Source organism: Lissotriton helveticus, chromosome 1_1, assembly GCF_964261635.1.
Source record: "Lissotriton helveticus chromosome 1_1, aLisHel1.1, whole genome shotgun sequence".
NCBI lineage: Eukaryota > Metazoa > Chordata > Amphibia > Caudata > Salamandridae > Lissotriton > Lissotriton helveticus.
The window spans coordinates 578,708,869-578,727,449 of NC_136057.1; the positions used below are offsets into that span (position 1 = coordinate 578,708,869).

Genomic DNA, 18,581 nt, shown 5'->3' on the forward strand with positions numbered 1-18,581 from the left:
CTGCGACAAATTCTGACGAATCAAATACATTTTACACACATTATTACATTCCAAGAAGCTCACTTTACATTGTACCAACCCACAAGTTAATTATTAGGACTGTCCCAAATTCGATTACTACAAGCCGGACACCCCATAATTGAAAGCACTACCCATGTAATGAAAAGACATAAGAAAAGGAGCAATTCAGATGTAGAGTAGGATAAGATATGTGCAAGCGACTAAAAGTTAACGATATCCTGAACATTCATTGGTACTTCCAGACAACGATCTACTATAGAAATTGGCTTCGTGAAAAGATCAGTTTCAGGTGACGGGGTCAGCGTCTTGCAGTTCACTCGCAAGTCGAAAAGGCCAAGTTAATACGTACATGAACAACGAAGCCCATGCAACTTTGTTCGTTCGGTTACCTCTACAGCCTACGTGAGGGCAACACAAAAATGGCGTCTTGAACAACGCAAACAAAATGGAGTCTGGTCCCGAAAACCATGGAACCTCAATGGCATTCTCCACTATTGTAACTACTCAACAGGAAGCTGTTCCTTATCTACCACCACATTTCCTACAGGTTGATAGCGAGACCCTTAATCCTCACCCACCACCTATGAGGCAGTAGCTATCCTGCCATGAGGTATTTACCAATTATTATAATAGTAGTTAACATTACAAATGCAAAGTATGAGACACAAAATTGAACAGACCAAGCATATCATAGCCACTTGACTTTGAATTACAAAGAAAAGCTGTGGGGAGCTGTTTCCTTTCAAAGTAGAGCGTAACCAACGTGCATGTGCACAAACTAAAAATTCGACATGGCGAGCGGATGCCAACCTCCATAACAAACCTCTTTTGATAACACTCCAGGGGCACACCCACTCCAATGTGAATTTTACTAAGGCACCCCAGTGGAGATCATATATACTGCTGGTGGTAATTACTGGTTGAGGTTTTCTGAGAAACACACGTGGAACTCTGGCATCAAGACTGGTGTGGCTCTTTATTGATTCATCTCAGTAATGTGCTTCATGTTTAAAATAAAATATATAAAACATATGTATCAAAAGTCAGGCGTATCCATGTAAAGCTTGTTCTCTGGTGAGTCTTTATGGGCTGCAGACTCTGTGCTGTGTCATTCTTGCAGACAGGAATTTCACTGCCTCACTGTAGCACCTAATTCATCAGCATTGCAGTTGCAGGTGGTGAAATTCCGGTTGGCAGGATGGGAAGGGAGTGGGGCAACGCCAGGACACCACCTCATAAAAAAAGAAAATCAAGCAGCAATCACAGTGGGGTAAACACCATTGTCAAGAGCCAGTAGGTGTTTTCCCTGCAATGAAATGTCAAGGTGAAATGTCTACCAATCAGTCTTTTATACTAGTGTATTCTTGGCATAAGAGAACCGCATGGCTCCACGGTAACTAACTGTGATATTATTTAATGAAGATGATCCCTTCTGTTTGGACAAGCTCTTGAAAACTCATTTTAGGTATTTTACAATCTATTCCCTCAATAGGATATTTTCTTACTTGAAAGAGATGTGTGAAGTGCAAAGGTTTTGAGACTTTTCAGTTCCTTCATTCGTGTTTCCTCCACGCTGGTGCAGAAAATGTGTTCCCAGGCATACAATTTCAAAAGTTTGATGCCTTTCAGGATCTCGTTGGTTTTCTTTAATCGCTCAGTAGAGTAGTCCTTGTGGGTAGGAAAAACATAATACAGTCAAGAGACACCAAGCAACAACAAATGAACATGAGATGGAGGGATAGCTTCACATGTACCTAGACTGCACCAGTCTGCTGCTGCAATACCCTTGAAATGGAATATTGATTTTTTAAAGTTTTATCTAGGCCTGGGCAGAGTTAAAAGAAAACTGTGCCACTCTCCAAGGAGTTCCACAGGCAGTAGAATGAGCTAAGTTGCACTGCTTGTTCTGATTTTTAGCACCAGGCATTTGTCCCACGCTGTAAATGCAGCGTGAAAGGCACCACATGCAGCCCAAGAGGGCGCAGCTTCTTTTGATCGCTCAATTAGATGTTCTACTCGAGTGGCAGCTTCCTCAACGTGAGCGGCAGTGTTCTCAACATGAGCAGTAGCGACAAGCCGCAACTGCGCGCGTTGAGAAATCTCACCAGGACGTCGTCTAGCCTTGGATTTTCCTTGCTCGCCAACTTAAAATTGGGGAGCTGCGAAAGAGGAAACAGTCCACTCCACTCTGCTGCGCAGAGCTTTCTGGAAGTCCGCGCTCTACGCGTAGTGGGGAAAACTCCACAAACTCCCCAAGAAGAACGGAGTTTACCGCCCAGGCCTAGTTCTATTTATTTACGTTTATTTACCAGATAATAACTCACTCAGATCAATGCTTGCCTGATTATAACAACTTTTTCTGCGATTCAATATTTGATTGAAATTTTCTTATGTTTGTATTTTGTTTCAACAACATAACCTGCCTGTATCCTTTCTTTATTTGTTACATAATTGGTAAATCATAATTTACAAAAAGATTCTTTTTTAAAAAGCCTAAGTTTACATCCCGGTAGCAAAGTTTTATAATTGTTGCATATCTTTATCTTCAGCAGAGGACAAGGGTAGATCAATGATGGCACAAACAAAGCTAAGGCACCAGGAACCTTCAATAGGTGATTGGGTGTCGAAGAGAAGGATCTTCACTGTCCACACTCACTTCAGTGTGCTGATGGGCAGTTTCCTACAATAGGAATATTAGGTTTTCGGTGTGAGCATATGTATTTCTTTGATTTTTAATGTCACAGGATCACCAGTCACACCTCAGGCTAATGAGGTCCCTGGAGGTCCAGATGCTCCACTGTCAGTCTAACATATTCTTGAAGTGACCTGGCCTTCTTGTATTTGCGATGTTAGGCTTTCTTTCTCTTTGAGCCCGCAAAGATTGAATCATTGTCCTATATATTTTTTAATCAGTATATGCTTATATCCAATTTCTGTGTTTGTTAGAGTGACAGCACCATTTATTCCCAACTACAATTGAGTCTCATTGGAGGAGCTCAAGCAGCCATCTTGAGCTTAGCTTTGCAGCACACCCTCTAGTCGATGTTTTAATTATTCAGGACTACAATCTGCCTTTAATTGTCTTGGAAAAGGTTTGGTTTTCTATAATTTCAATCAGTTAGTACTTGCATATTACAAATGCAGTAATTACACAGTTGTCTATATTTTATTTGCAAGTCCTGAATGAATTAGAGTACAAGTAAAAAATGAAAAAATTGTGGCAGTTGGCTGCATAGTGGTAATTGGAGGCCACTAATGTAGGGAATTAGAAGAAGCATTCCAAACTTTCATTGACCTGTAGAAAGAAAAATGTAGGAAAACATTTATGTAGTCTTGAAAACCGACCTCATACCTTTCGATCTCTACAGTTGCAGTTTCTATGCTGTTGTGTTTGAACTTTGGACTCACGCTTAGTCAAATGTAAGGTGGGCACAAACCTGTCATCACTTGTAAAAAGAATGGAGAGTATAAACATTTACATAGAAATATGTACAAGGTAACATCCTAAACATATTGGAAGAACTACTTCTGCTTGTATTATGTTCATTATATAATATATATATGTATAACAAGGATCAGATTATTGCTAATACGCATTAATAGCTTGAAGATTTTACTTACCAGGGTGCTCTTCTGAGCATCGGCCAGTTTTGTAGCTATGAAATACTGAATCGGAGCGAGCAGTACAATAACAGCTGCACCCACAAGTGCACTGACGTCCAGCAGTTTATAGAGAAGAATCACACCCATTGTAATCTACGAGAAAAAAATATGTAATTTAACATGGCCCAGTCAGCTCAGCATTAAAGGATATTTACACTGAACACTCTGTTAATGATTTAAAGATAAAGCCTATGAAAGACTAAGCTTAATCGGAGAGTACAAAGTAGGCACTATAAGCCTTCATTATGAATGAACGGGAGGGAAGTGTTGGACAGCGAGTTGACGGGGATAACAGATGGAAACCTAAGATTCTCAGGACAAATTAGGAATTAATGGGAATCAGTAATCTGGATCCAGCCGCACTCTAATTAAGAAAGTTCATCCAGGGCTGCAACCAGAATCTAACCAAATCTAAACAGATCTAAACTGGGAAAACAGAAGTACTGATTTTCAGGAAGAACAACTCTGTATGGGACCACAGCTGGTGGCCAGCAGAATTCCGACTTACTTGCACACTGACTGACCATGCTCACAACCTCAGCACCGTCCTTGACAGCCAAATGACCATGATACAACAAACCAATGCAGTTGCCTCCTCCTGCTTTCACACCCTTCCCATGTTCAGCAGAATCTTTAGATGGATCCCAATCAACACCATAAATACCGCATTTCAGGCCCTCATCACAAGCCACCTTGACTATGGCAACGCTCTCTATGCCGGAATCTCCACCCACCTCCTCAGAAGACTCTAGACCATACTTAGCACTGCAGCCAGACTCATCCTGGGCCTCCCCAAATGGACCCACATCACTCCACACATCAGAAACTTCCACTGGCTCCCCATCCAGAAGAGATGCCTGTTCAAGAGCCTCACACTCCTAAAAAGTTCTTAACAGCTAAGCCCTTCCTACATCAACCACCAACTGAACTTCCATCAGCCCACTAGACACCTGTGCTCTGCCTCACTCACCCGCGTGCACCCTCCACATCCAACGCACCTGCAGAGGGGGGCGCTCCATTTCCTACATCGCCATCAAGACCTGGAATGGTCTGTCCCTCTACCTCCAAACAGCACGTTCGCTGGCGGACTTCAGAAAGAAGTTCAGCACCTGGCTTTGTGACAGAGACATTGCAACCTCAGCGTTCAGATACAGTGCACGGGTGACAGTGCGGCGGTTTGCAAATGCAACTGATTGATCAGCAGCATTCCCATGTCTCACATTGTTCAGCAGGTGTCAGTAACTGGTGTTACCTTCCTCATCAGAATCAAGAGGTTACTCATAATGAGGATCTTAGCTGGTAGTCATGGAAAACAACTTACCAAATGCTATCAATTGTATTTGTTCCCATTGCAAGAAATCTGAGCGTAAAACCAGGACATTACCTAAATACGTGCAATTCTTTAAGAGTTAGTCTTAAATATATCCATGGAGGAGTTTTAGTAATATTGCAAGAAAACAGCCAAGTCCATAAATTAAATTTCACATCTTTAATGTTATCTAAACGGTGAAATAAATCATACTCTTGTTCCCTGACAGATCAGTCTAGTTTTTAAACTGCTATCATGGGCTTTACACAGATTAAATTTTGGTAAATTGGTACATTTTGGCAGGTTAACCTGCCAAATGGGTAAAACATCCGTCAGATTGTTCGGCCACACTCGCACTTCCGAGTCCAGTACAATCTGTGTTTTGCACAGGTGTTGACTTTAACGACGCACTCAAAATTAAGGCCTAAATGGGGTAATTGGATGGGATTTTGAAAACAACAGACTACACCATACAGATGCAATGTATAATGTATATACTCTGTGAAGCAACATCTAATTGAAATACCAGAGTGGAAATGTAACCCATTCTTAAGGCCTGATTTAACTTTTAGTGGGCTTTGAAATTCAGTTTATAAAGAGAATTTATTTTCCTAAGCGAGCTCATCTTCAAACATCAGTACAATAAGTATTTACAAGCATGGCTTTGCAAACATTATCATGAAACGATGCTAGTTCCTTGGCAGCCTCACTTAAATTTAAATATATTTCTGCTGGCTAAGTGTAGCTTTTAATTATGGTTTCCAAAAACACAACCATTAATTTGATGTTGTACCTGAACTGGCATTGCCCACAGATTGGGGCAAAGAAACAAGAACCACATCAGTTGATTGGTTTCTATGGCAACCAAGTTGTTGATCTGGCCCAATGTCATCTCTCCCATGGACATGTTCGATGTTGAAAGTTTCAGGATTTTATTATATATCATTGCCTGAAATCAGAGATGTTTGACAGGTTTAATCAATCATAGATGGTAAAGATTAAATGATCATCAAGAACATAACATTTTGTAACACTCATATGGTGAAAACATGCATTGCTTCCTCAAGAATGCTAATTATTATTAAAAACAAGTTATTGTATTTGTTAATTAAAGCTGTAGTAATATGTAAGGAAAAACAATAAACACTCAATTCAATTCAATAAACTTTATTCGGTGTGTATGAAACAATCACAAAAGTGTGCATAAAAAACAAATTACATTACGAATAACTAATATCAAATAAAAATATAGGACGTGTTGAATAGCACTTATTGAACGACATGGGGCCAAAGTAGATCACATCATAAAACACATAAATTGTCAATATAAAAAGAGCAATACAATTTCATAAAATCATCATGAGCTCAGCGCTATATTTGAACAATAAACAGTAAAATGTTACAGTCCGGAAAAAACTACAATCAGTTGTGTAAAAAACAACAAATAAGTGAAAAATGCAAAATTCAGAGGCACTAAGTTGGTGAGCCTTGATCAGCGACTGAGCAAGATGGCTGTGACCTAGAGGAGCTCTCCTTGGTGAGGACCAGCCCTGAAAATATCCTCACAAAGATCCAAGCAGTGGTGCTGAAATGAGTGGCAACAATGGGGAATGGATCCAGGACTCAACATCACTCTAGTAACGGCAGAGGAGGGTTGACAGGAGCAGCTGATTGGAGGACCAGCAGCACTATCCCAGCTCCTTCAACTAGGAAGATATACGAGAGGTGGTCGGCCAGGTGAAAGCCAAAGTTGGGAGAGGAGCAGAGGCTCAGCAAAGCACAATAGAGTAACTGGTGCTTTAGGTCCCTGACACCCCAAGACCCTGAGAAGCAAAGTTGGCTGGGGGGAAAGGCTCAGGAATAGGCAATCGGGAGGGAGACAGAGGGAGAGTTGAAAGACTGCAACAAAGTGCCTGGGGCAGTGAAGCTCTGTCAGCTTTTCCTTCCACTCATACCCCTATGTAACCATGTGGGCCCTTCCGTGCCTACCCGCTTCAAAGGCTGGCTGACTGGTAGATACGCATTACTGTCCAACCCTGATCAACAAAGGAGGCAATTAAAACAAGCTGCAAGCAACAGCAAACTCCTGGAGCAGAGTAGGGATGTGTAGAAATCTGACAAAGAGGCAGGTATCTCAGAGTTTTCCCCAATTATCCTCCCAACCCTGAAAGGAGAAACCACAAGGGGAGTGAAGTACTGCAATGCAGAGCTCAGGGGTGAACAGTGCAGGCTCCTCTGCCTTTTTGAGGTGTGGCGCAGTGGCCAGTGTGCCTGACTCCGTACTACAGGGTTCACTGTTCGATCCCCGCCTCCAGCGGCAGGTTAGCCCAGCACCTTGTGACTCTGGGCAATAGCTTGCTTAATCTTCCCGATGGCCCCTAGCATCGGGACACCTCCGTTGGAGGTAGCTGTGCGCTTTACAAATGCTGGCATTTATTTTTTTTTATTTTTTCATTCTCACCACTTAAGTAATTGCCATCCTTCTCCTCCCAGTTAAAAGAGGAGGGATCCACCTTGACATACTGTGGGGTGAGGGGGAAAGGTGAGAATAAAGGGCCCCCAAAGACTGATGAGCACAGGCAGGTGTAAGAACTGGAAGGAAGGTGTGAGAGGGCCATCTTTACGTGACTGGATCAATGGATTCAAGATAGGAGGCAGGAAACAGAGGAGGTGTGTGGATACAACTTTAGTAGCATGCATGACTGGGGTGAGAAAGGAATTCCCTTACTCCTGGTCGGTGGTGGCAACTACTGAGGGCTCAGGTGTCCTGAGTGATGAAGCACTAAAAAAGTCACTTAACCTTCAGAACTCCATTAACCCTCAACAATGAGATGAGACAGGGTCCCCCATACCAAACAGCAGAAGGACTGTCAGGAACAAGAGACTGCAAAAAGGTGATAAATACAAAAGAGAGTATTCTAACCAAAAATACATATCCCTCAAGTCAAGGAACCTACAATGAAGGAAATTTTATTAGCAGTGAATGATTTGGTGCTCAAAAACAAAATTGATTAGATTACTAGATGGGGCGTGGTTTCGGCGCCGCTTCAGGATGGCAGAGGTGCGCTGAGCTCCGACGGACCGGGGAGTTTAATTGACATTGATGACCACCCCGGCACTCGCAGAGGAATAAGACTTTGGGGTGTCTCTTCCTCTTGATATGGTGAGTCGCTGGAGTGCTGCAGCTTCACCCTCTTTGTAGTTTTTCTGGCCATATCTGCCTCTGGGGAGAAGAGGTTGTGTCTGCAATTTTGAAAGGAAGGCAAGCTTTGTTTCTTCCCTTTGAAATGTCCTAATTGCATTGGCGTATACTTTAATGAACTTTTTAACGAACGTCTGCAACAGCATTATGCATCATACCTTTACATCTCCTCTTTTGTAAGTTTTAGGTGAGCTTGCAAAACAAACTCAGTTTAATGAGAGACTTTTACCTCCCATTGCCTTTATGGAGCATTTTCTTCTATATATTTAAGAGCTTAATAATACTGAAAGCAGTTTTTTTGATACCATATTATATTACTTGAGAGAGTGATTGCCTTACTTTTTCCTAACTTCTTCAGTTCAAGAGAACTGTAGTTGAATTTTCGTCATTGCAAGATTGAGCTTGCCTTCTTATACTGCAGACTCACCATATATAGCTCTCCATATAAGTTCCTCTACCTTTCTATGGGGAGATTAAGGAATCTCAATCTCTCAGTTTCTTCTAAGTGTGCTACTTATTCAGACTCTGTCTCTAACTAAAACGACATGGAGAACAATCCTCATCCACCTTTCTCCCAGCTAATGGTGCAGAGGGCCCTCCCATACGTTTGTGGGAACACAGCAAGGTCTACCACACATTGCTAGCGGTAGCGATACCGTGTTGAGTAAGACGACATTGATTGAGTGCCAGAGCCGCACCACTGTGAACCTATTGCGAAGACGACACATTTGCACAGGATGGGGAAACCTCACAAACAACAGCCGAAGCTGACTTTCGAATCGCGGCGGTCGGTACGGGGCCCCACGACTCAATCAGATACTGAAGCGGAAACGGAGGGTGCTCCAGAAAACGACATGGAATCCATGCTGAAGGCAATCCAAACTAGCCTTCAAGATATAAACGGTAAATTCAATCACCTCACATGCCGCGTGGATAACATGGCGGCGAAATTGGACCGACGAGGGGAGAGGCTAGATGAGGCTGAGAATCGATTGTCGGAGGTGGAAAAGACGAAGTGCGTGCTAGCACTACTAAATACAGCGTGGTGGAAAAAGTACAAGAAGTGATAATAGGCAAAGCAGAGGACTTAGAGGCGTGATCGCGCCGCAATAACGTCCGAATTGCAGGTGTCCCTGAGTCAACTAATACGGGCCGCATGGAGACGTATGTGGAGGAACTCTGTCGAGCAATATTTAGCGAAGACCATCTCTCCCCACTTTTTAGAGTTGAGCATGCCCACAGGTCGCTGGCACCTCGTCCACCACCAGGTGCTCCGCCTAGACCCATAGTGGCCCGTATTTTGAGTTATTGGGATCGCGATGGCATATTGCGGATGGCGAGAGAAAAGAAGCAAGTGAACTACCAGGGTAACCAGCTGGAGTTTTACCCTGTCTATACTATGGCGGTGCAGCAGGCGCGCAAAGAGTTTGCCAATGTCAAGGCGAAACTAAGAGGCATGCAGTGGAATATGCAATGCTATATCCAGCGCGATTGAAGGTCACCTGGGATGGCAAACCAACGATCCTCCCCACACCGAAGGCTGCTCAAGATTTCATCAAGAAGATTACAAGTCAACGAAAGGAGCGAAAACAAGCTGATCAAGCACATGACTCGGACTGAGCAACCAATGACGCAAGACCTCCTACGCCAATTGTACCCGTAAGTATGATGGCTGTATTACGAATTCTTGATAGGTCAACATCTGTCACTTCGCAACTGATCGGCATAAGCCACTCCCTCAGCGGTAAGTCTGCCTTTTAGGCAAAACATACCTTTTGGACGTTGGACTGTACTATACAAGGGTAAACAGTGAACGCCAATGGATATAATGCATAAGTAGCAGGTTCTTGAGACCTTGAACTGTAAAACTGCTGAATGGGAGCGTAGAGTATATGGGGCTGTAAGACTTGGCCTGTGAAAAGCTAGGCTCTTCATAGCGAATGGGAGAGTAAATGTGATCGAGACCCCGTCATCAGAGTGCTCAGAGACACTATGTTTGATGTTACGAAATGTGTTGACCTGACGTGCTTTTGTCCCGATGTGTGGTAACTGTTTATTACGTAGGAGATTTGGGGACTTGCAGATGCCCAGTTGGGGCTGTCTATAAAGGAGGTTCATGATGTGGCAAATTCTGGATGATGATGTCTGACTATTAACCTCGTTGATTATGATTTCGAAAGCTTGCAGGCCCCAGGTGATACAAATCATAACTGTGGTAGTAATAATGTTTCTGTTCTCCTGAGGGATTTAAAACATATTGCACCTGGAGGGAGTAAGGATGATCCTAAATATAAGTCATGTACCTAATCCTGAAGAATCTCGCTCTACACAATGTTTGGTTGTAATGTTAAAATATCTACAATTCTGTTAATACTATTCTAATATGAAATGCGAAATTCCTGCCTATGACTAAATTACGATCTGTCCACATCCATTAATTTGGATGGTGTTGTGTACCCTAGGCAGACCCCTACATGGGCACTCCCCACACGGTTTATGAGTTCTTGGAATTTTAGGGAAGGGATATGGCTTCGGCAGGATTGGGCTGCACATGCGGGTGGGGGGAGGAGGGGTTGGGGATATGTTTTTGTTAACGGGCCACAGCACTTAAGATGCATTGCTGAAATCCAAGATGAAGGTCTTGCTTGTGTTGTAATATTTGTATGCACACACTGCTGGATCTGCACTATAGGAGGACACCACATACACAACTTATGTAGATTTATTTCACACTGCCTATGTCGAATATGACCAACAGTATAACGGGTAGGTTGTCTTTAAATTTGCTTAAATGGAACATACGCGGATTTACTAATCCGAAGAAAATCAGACAACTGTTCGCATGCATGCATAGATGGCATATCGACATTGCACTATTGCAAGAAACTCACATAGCCCCACATACCCATGCTCATATTGACCGGCGATGGGCCGAAACCACTCATAATTCCACGTGCTCCTCATACTCTAAGGGGGTCTCGATACTGGTAAAAAAGGGAACGAACTTTACAATTGAGAACACGATAACTGACAGCCAGGGACGCTATCTTATAATTACAGAGGTACTGCGAGGACAACGGTTAACGCTTATCAGCACATATCGGCCAAACATTGATGCACCCGACATGAGGTATGGCAGAACCTACATGAGGAGGCAGGTCGTACATTGATATGGGGTGTGTGACCTGAATCTGGCTTTGAATGATCAGATAGATAGATCTGGGATGACGGTTGAACCCCACAGAAAAGCACAGGCTAAAGTACTTGATATTATGGCCGACTTGCAATTACACGATATATGGAGGGTGCGAAACCCAGGGGTTAGCGAAGCAATACACACATCTGCAGCGCATAGCAGCTGGTCCCGTATTGATTACTGGCTAGGCTCCGAAGCAACACTATTATGGACCATGGGAATTAAACATATGCCTAAAACCCTATCAGACCACAATCCCATCATATTGTCCCTTTAAATACCGCAGTAATCAGCGCCTCCATATAGTTAGAGGTTTAATGCCACTGCCCTTACGGATTCAGTATATGCAGATACTATAGCCACGGCAATTACGGATTATTTTCAATTGAACAAACAATCCACAGATGATCCATGCCTTCTTTGGGAGGCTTTCAAAGCCACGTTGCGAGGGGTTTGCATAAGCACTATGGTGGGAATATTACGGGATATCCGGGCACAAATGACACGATGTGAGCCACAGCTAAAATCGCTAGAAAGTCAATATGAAAAAACCCAGGATCCCTCTGTACTGGGGGAGATACGACAGACGCTCACTGAAAGCGAATCCTTTGCTGGGGATGAGATTAAATATATACACAAAAGTCCCAAAGCTAGAGCGTTTGGTGAAGGAGGCAGACCGGGTAGGGTGCTGGCCTCCAGAATTTGTGAGGGGCGTAGGTCCCAAGCAGTATTGCAGATACGGGACGAGGCGGGATCCATCTGTGCAGATCCGTTGGGTATTTTGCAGGGATTTGTAAAAACGTATAGCAAGCTCTACAAATCACAGCCAACTGCGTCACCTGCCGAAATATTGAAATATCTTAAAGACGTGGCCATTGCGTGGCTTTCGGACGCGCAAAGGGCCTATTTATTGCTCCCGATCACTGTAGAGGAAGTTTCAGAAATAATTAAATCATTGCCGAACGGAAAAGCCCCTGGCCCAGATGGGTTCACGTGCAAATTTTACAAAACATACTCTGACCTGGTAGCACCCCGACTAGTTGCGATGTTTGGTGACGCCTTTGAGAAAAATATACTCCCACCAACTCTGCGAGAAGCAGTGGTGATAGCGCTCTTAAAATGAGCAAAGGATCCCGAGATATGTGATTCATATCAACCTTTATCGTTAATAAATGTGGACTCTAAGATTTTAGCCAAGATACTCGCCACGAGATTGCAACCTCTAACGACCAACCTGTCCTTCCAGACCAGTCTGGTTTCATACCATCTAGAGCCACTACGCATAATACCCGAACGTTGTTCGCTCTATCCCATTATCTGGTTCCAAGCACCAAAGCTGTGGCGGTCATGTTAGATGCCGCTAAGTCTTTTGACTCCATTGAGTGGTCTTACATCATCACAGTACTTAATAGGATGGGTTTTCCTCCGATATTCACCCAGTGGGTTAAGCTTTTATACACACACCCGGTGGCTAGAATTCGGGTCAATGGATATGTTTCTGACACAATAAATATAGAACGTTGGACGAGGCAGGGATATCCATTGTCCCCCTTATTATTTGCCCTCGCCCTTGAACCACTTGCATGCAAGGTCAGACAGCAACACCACCCCTCTGCGCTGCAATTTCCAAGTAGGCCCCTGCACATTTCGCTTTACGCAGATGACATGCTACTTTATGTTCGCGACCCTGAGGAGCATCTAGCACCACTGCTACGAGAGTATATTAAATTTGGAGGGCATTTTGGACTTCAAATTAATTGGGACAAATCCTCTATTATTCCTCTAACTGACACCACATTACCACATGCTACTGAATTTCCACTAGAATGGCAAGATGACCCCATCAAATACCTTGGAGTATGGTACCACAGAGACCCGGAAATTGTTATCAGAACTAATTATGGTAGGGTGTTGTCTTCCCTAGAGGATAAGGTGAACCGCTGGATACAACTGCCACTATCACTTGTTAATCGTACAGCGATTGGTAAAATGTTTATACTCCCCAAACTTCTTTACCTTTTCAACAACATCCAAATTCCCCCCCCCCAAGGGAGGTTTTCAAACGGATATCCACAGTAGTTATCAGGTTGATATGGGCAGGCAAGCAAGCGCGTATTGAATTGTGTACTTTGACTTTACTATACTCCTGAGGGGGACTTTGCGTACCGGACTTTCTCCTATACTATCTACGTGCTCAGGCGCAATATGCCACATACTGGTACCATAAGATTCCATACATGACACACACGGCTATAGAAGAGGGGGATGCTCTACCAATACCTTTTTCGGCAATTATTACACATAGTAGACCACCTCTATACGCTAAAGATATTAATACCATTGATGCTACCAATGCTGCGTGGCAATGGCTAGGCCAGTTGGCACACAAGCTACCACTTTATGCTCCAGCCCTGCCATTGCATTTCCACCCTGCAATATCTGTTACTAGCGAGGAGGTGGGCATGGGCCTATTGCGTCAAGTAGGACTGGATACACTAGGAGACCTATACAATAACGGAAGATTCAAAACAGCACAGGACTTATCATATATACAGAATCAGACACTGATGTTCCGCTTCACCTATTATAGGCTGCTGGAGGCGATCAAAAATTATATCCAAGCTATCCAGATGAACCATTGCAACTCGACACATTACAACTTATACTGGACTCTCCAAACACCACACATTTAGTGTCCCATTTATACACCGTGGCGCAAAATGAAATACATTGCAACACTCACAAGGCCATGGAAAGATGGAATACTGTATTGGACGATCCTCTTACAGAGGTAGACTGGCAGACCACATGCACTCTGATTAACATGCTAACTCCTAACGGCAATTTAAGACTTGTACATTTTAAATATTTGAATCAAGCGTATTACACACCTGTGAAACTTTACAGATATGGGCTTCGATCAGAAGCGAGCTGGAAACGATGTGGTTTCGATCAGGCTGATTTCATTCATCTAGCATGGTACTGTTTGAAGATGCGTTCATATTGGGAAAAGGTCACCTCAGTATTGACAGAAATGGTGGGAATTGACATTGATTGCAGTATCCGCGTATGTCTACTGAGGCTTTTGAGCGGTGTCCGGGCTACGAAACAAAAGTTTTGCGTGGTGGCGTTGCTGCGCACCAAACGATGAATCTCCATGTGCTGGGAAAGAAAGATGGCGCCTAGTGCTAAGCAATGGCTCTGTGATGGATGTATGACGTTATAACGCATACTTTTACTCCGCAGACCATTACAACGCGACTTTTACTCCGCATACCGTTACAACGCATAGCGCCTTGGGGCGCTGGATAGTGGTAAGTATAATTTACTATTCTAACTCCAGTCCCCGTGGACCCTAGGGAAGGTGTTGGATAGTAAATTATACTTATTCCCAATCCTAGAGCGCCCCCCAGCGCAATGCGTTGTAATGGTATGCGGAGTAATGGTCGCGTTGTAATGGGTCTGCGGAGTAAAAGATCCGTTGTAACGGGTGTATACCCTCTGTGATATGTCCCACTGTCAAGATACGTTACGAACATATGAAGAGGAACTACCTGCCCGCTCCAGACCGAAAGACTATTGGAAATACTTAATGAGCTACTTAAGTGCAAATCCCACTGTTTAGGGGTACAGCTTGAATATGTCCTCCTGTCCCCTTACTGTAACTTGTGTACTTATGCAAAGTATATGTTATTATATAATTTTTATCACTTGGATGATGAATGCGGTAGTGTAATGGTCCATTTTGTTTTATTGTATTTATGATGTGTACCTTATGAACTTTCAATAAAAAGATTTTAAAAAAAGAAAAATCTCTTGGGAGGGTCACCGTTTGTTCTTCTCACCGGGAGAGGTGTGGCGCCGCGGCCAGGGCGACTGACGCTGGAATCTGGGGATCAGGGTACGATCCCCGGCTCCGGCGGCAGGTTAGCCCAGCACCATGTGACTCTGGGCAATAGCTCGCTTAATCTTCCTGACTGCCCCCAGCGCCTAGAGAACCTTACAGGTGATTGTGCGCTTTACAAATGTGGATTATTATTATTATTATTATTATCACCGGATGTAGCTAAAGTTACTGCAGATCGTCGAAAAAAGTTTCTTGACCTCTATCCCCAATTAAGAACTATAAATGCTAGATGTGGCATAATTCATCCTTGTCTTTTTAAGGTCATTATTAAGGAAAAGACTACCACCTACTTAGATCCAGCAGCTCTGAAAGATGTTCTTCAACAAGTTGGAGCAGATGTCATGGACACTATGAAACCTTCTTAATTGTTATTCTGTTATATTTTGTCTGCTCTTTTCTATGCATAATTCTTTGTCTGATGTTCCATTCTAATTTAATCTCTGTCTGATATTCCGTTCTAATTTAATCTTTCTTTTTGCAGGTGTTTATCCCACTTCCCGTTCCTCATTAGGTCTCCTCAATATATTGATGTCATTAATCAATCCAAGGTTGCGCTGTCATCCAATGGGGCTCGGATGTTGTCTTCGTCGTCCCCTACCCCTTTCGTCTTTGTGTGTTGTAGGTATATTTTTCAGTCGCCATTTGTATGACATGTACTGTCTTTTTGTTTTTTGTTATGGTCTCCCTACTCTACCGTTTCCCTATACCATTACTCTATATCTTTTTCTTCTTCCTATGACTTATTCTATTACTCCCTCTTTCCTTTGTCTCCAAATGAAACAAATGTCTTATCTCTATACTCTTACCTTTTCACTTTTATTCAATTCTAAGATTAGTTTTACCACTGTAAGCTTAATGATTGTTCATGTTATTACCTCCTGATTACATTCTGAGTTACTATGTGGAATATCAAAGGGTTAGGTAATCCTATTAAAAGACAACGGATGTTAACTCATTTAGCTAAATTGAAAACTGATATTGCATTACTTCAAGAATCACATCTTTCTGAAGCTGAAGCTTCCAAGTTAAAGAAATGCTGGATTGGCAATGTGTTCACTTCTCCGGCTTTAGGTAAGAAAAATGGTGTTCTGATTCTCTGTCATAAAAAACTTTATGTCTCAGTTGTTCATCAAGAATCTGACTAAGAGGGCCGTTAGGTGATTGTTAAACTCCTTATTGGTTATTTTTAATGTATATGTCCCAGTCTCCGTTGATAAGGTATTTTGGACAAAGATTTTTGACAAACTACTTTTATACGATGATGATTATATTGCATTTGGTGGTGATTGCAATCAAATTCATGACCCCGTATTAGATAGAAATTCAACAGTACCTCTTTTTAAGTAAATCCTTAGCTCAGCACGTCCTTCGGTCCAAAATAGGGTCTATTTTAATATATGAGCATGCCCCAGTCTATGTTGACTTTGATCTAATACCATTTGCGCCACATGCAGGTAGGTGGTGCTTTAACAAAATACTTACTTTTAGACCCTACATTCTATAGCCAATTCGGTTTTTTCGCTTCTAAATTCTTTGCTATTAATTCAACATCAGATTCTTCTCCTGTAATGATTTGGGATTCTTTCAAAGCAACCGCTAGAGGTTATTAATACATTTTGTTTCACAAAAGAAAAAATCTTTTGATATATAAACTACTCAATTACTTAATAGCTAGAATACACTTATTATCATTGCAACAACGAATCTTCCTTGACAAACCGTATTGATGCCAAACTCACTTTTAACAGATTATCACCAAAGCTGCTTCTACCTACTTATTGAAAAGCAGCACTCGCTGTTATGGAGGTCAGAATAAGATGGGGAAAACACTAGCTAATTATTTAAAAATAAGGAGAGAAAGAACTAGAATAGAATCTTTGCAGAGTGATGCTGGAACTTCCCTTTTTAAAGACAATGATATTTTAAATGAAATTGTTTCTTTTTATAAAGATCTATACACTACAGAAATACAACCAGTTCAATCGGATTTATCCTCCTATTTTCAATCCATTATTTCTCCTCCCTCCCACCATATTGATTTTGATTAATTGGGAATTGATATTACTTTAGCGGAAATTACCCATGCAGTCTTGGTGCTATGGCGAGGGAAGGCCCCTGGACCCGATGGGTTCACTGTTGAGTTCCATGAACATTTTGCTAACCTCCTTCTTCCAAATCTTCTACTTTTATTCAATTCTTTTACTACCAATGGTGCATCTCATGGCACTTTCAAAGAAGCCATGATATATTTAACTCCAAAAGGTTATAAGGACCCTTCTCTTTATAAATATTACTGTCCCATTTCCATAGTCAATACTAACTGCAAGCTCTTTGCCAAAATGTTGGCACTACACATTGACCCTATCCTATCTGACCTTAATGGTCCATGACAATCCGGCTTTGTAAAGGGTCGGTTAGCCTCTGAATATTCTTTTTCAAAATCCTTGACAAGGCTTCTTCTTTAGATTATCGTATTGCTGCTATCACTTTAGATGCAGACAAAGCATTTGATAGGATTGGATGGGATTTTATGTTTCATGCTGTAAAATGAATAGGCTTTCCTCCCAAACTGATCACTTTAATCTCTTTATTATATTCAGCCCCAAGAGCCTTCATCTTTGTTAATGGTAAAGTTTCTGACTATTTTTCTCTTTTCAGAAGGGCTCGACAAGGGTGTCCTTTATGACCTTTATTGTTTGTCATAGCGCTGGAACCCTTTCTAACTAAAATTAGACAGGATGCTCACATCTCTGGTTTCCAATTTGGCCCACATCAGGTTAAGATGTTTGTTTACACTGATGATATCCTTTTATATTGTTCTAATCCAGCCACATCTCTCCCTCCTTTCTTCAAGCAAGTTTTCCTCAACTATCAGGTTATCGGCTTAATATGGATAAGTGTGAAGTCTTGTTCTTTGTCACAGGCAATATTTCAATCGCACTCGTTTTTCTTGGCAACCCTCAAAACTAAAATACTTTGGCTTGTGGTTCTCATGACTATCCCTGAGACTTTAAAATTACATTTTGATCATATTATCAAAAGGTTAAATGATACTATTGCGCGTTGGCATCCTCTTTTCGTTTAATGGTGGCGACAAATGGATTTGAATAAAATGATGCTCCCCCCTCGGATTTTATATAATTTTTTCATGATCCCTGTTCATATTCCAGGATATTATTTTAAGAAAATTGACTCACTTTTAACTAAATTTCTTTGGAAGGGTTAATCTCTTCGAATAGCCTTATCCTCCTTAAAAAAGACAAATCTAATGGTGGCCTCAAAT

At 42.2% G+C, this 18,581-nt stretch overlaps 1 protein-coding gene across 6 annotated transcripts in view; it reads right to left on the reverse strand.

Annotated features, from left to right (window-relative positions):
• Positions 1–18,581, reverse strand: part of ABCC9 (ATP binding cassette subfamily C member 9) — a 1,243,587-nt gene that overhangs the window by 807,681 nt on the left and 417,325 nt on the right. For all 6 annotated transcript variants that reach the window (XM_078674078.1, XM_078674076.1, XM_078674073.1 and 3 more), the window contains exons 9-11: positions 5,787–5,942; positions 3,643–3,777; positions 1,527–1,689 (exon numbers count right to left, since the gene is read on the reverse strand). In XM_078674078.1, the coding sequence (XP_078530204.1) occupies positions 1,527–1,689; positions 3,643–3,777; positions 5,787–5,942 (454 nt within the window). The remainder of the gene's footprint in view (positions 1–1,526; positions 1,690–3,642; positions 3,778–5,786; positions 5,943–18,581) is intronic.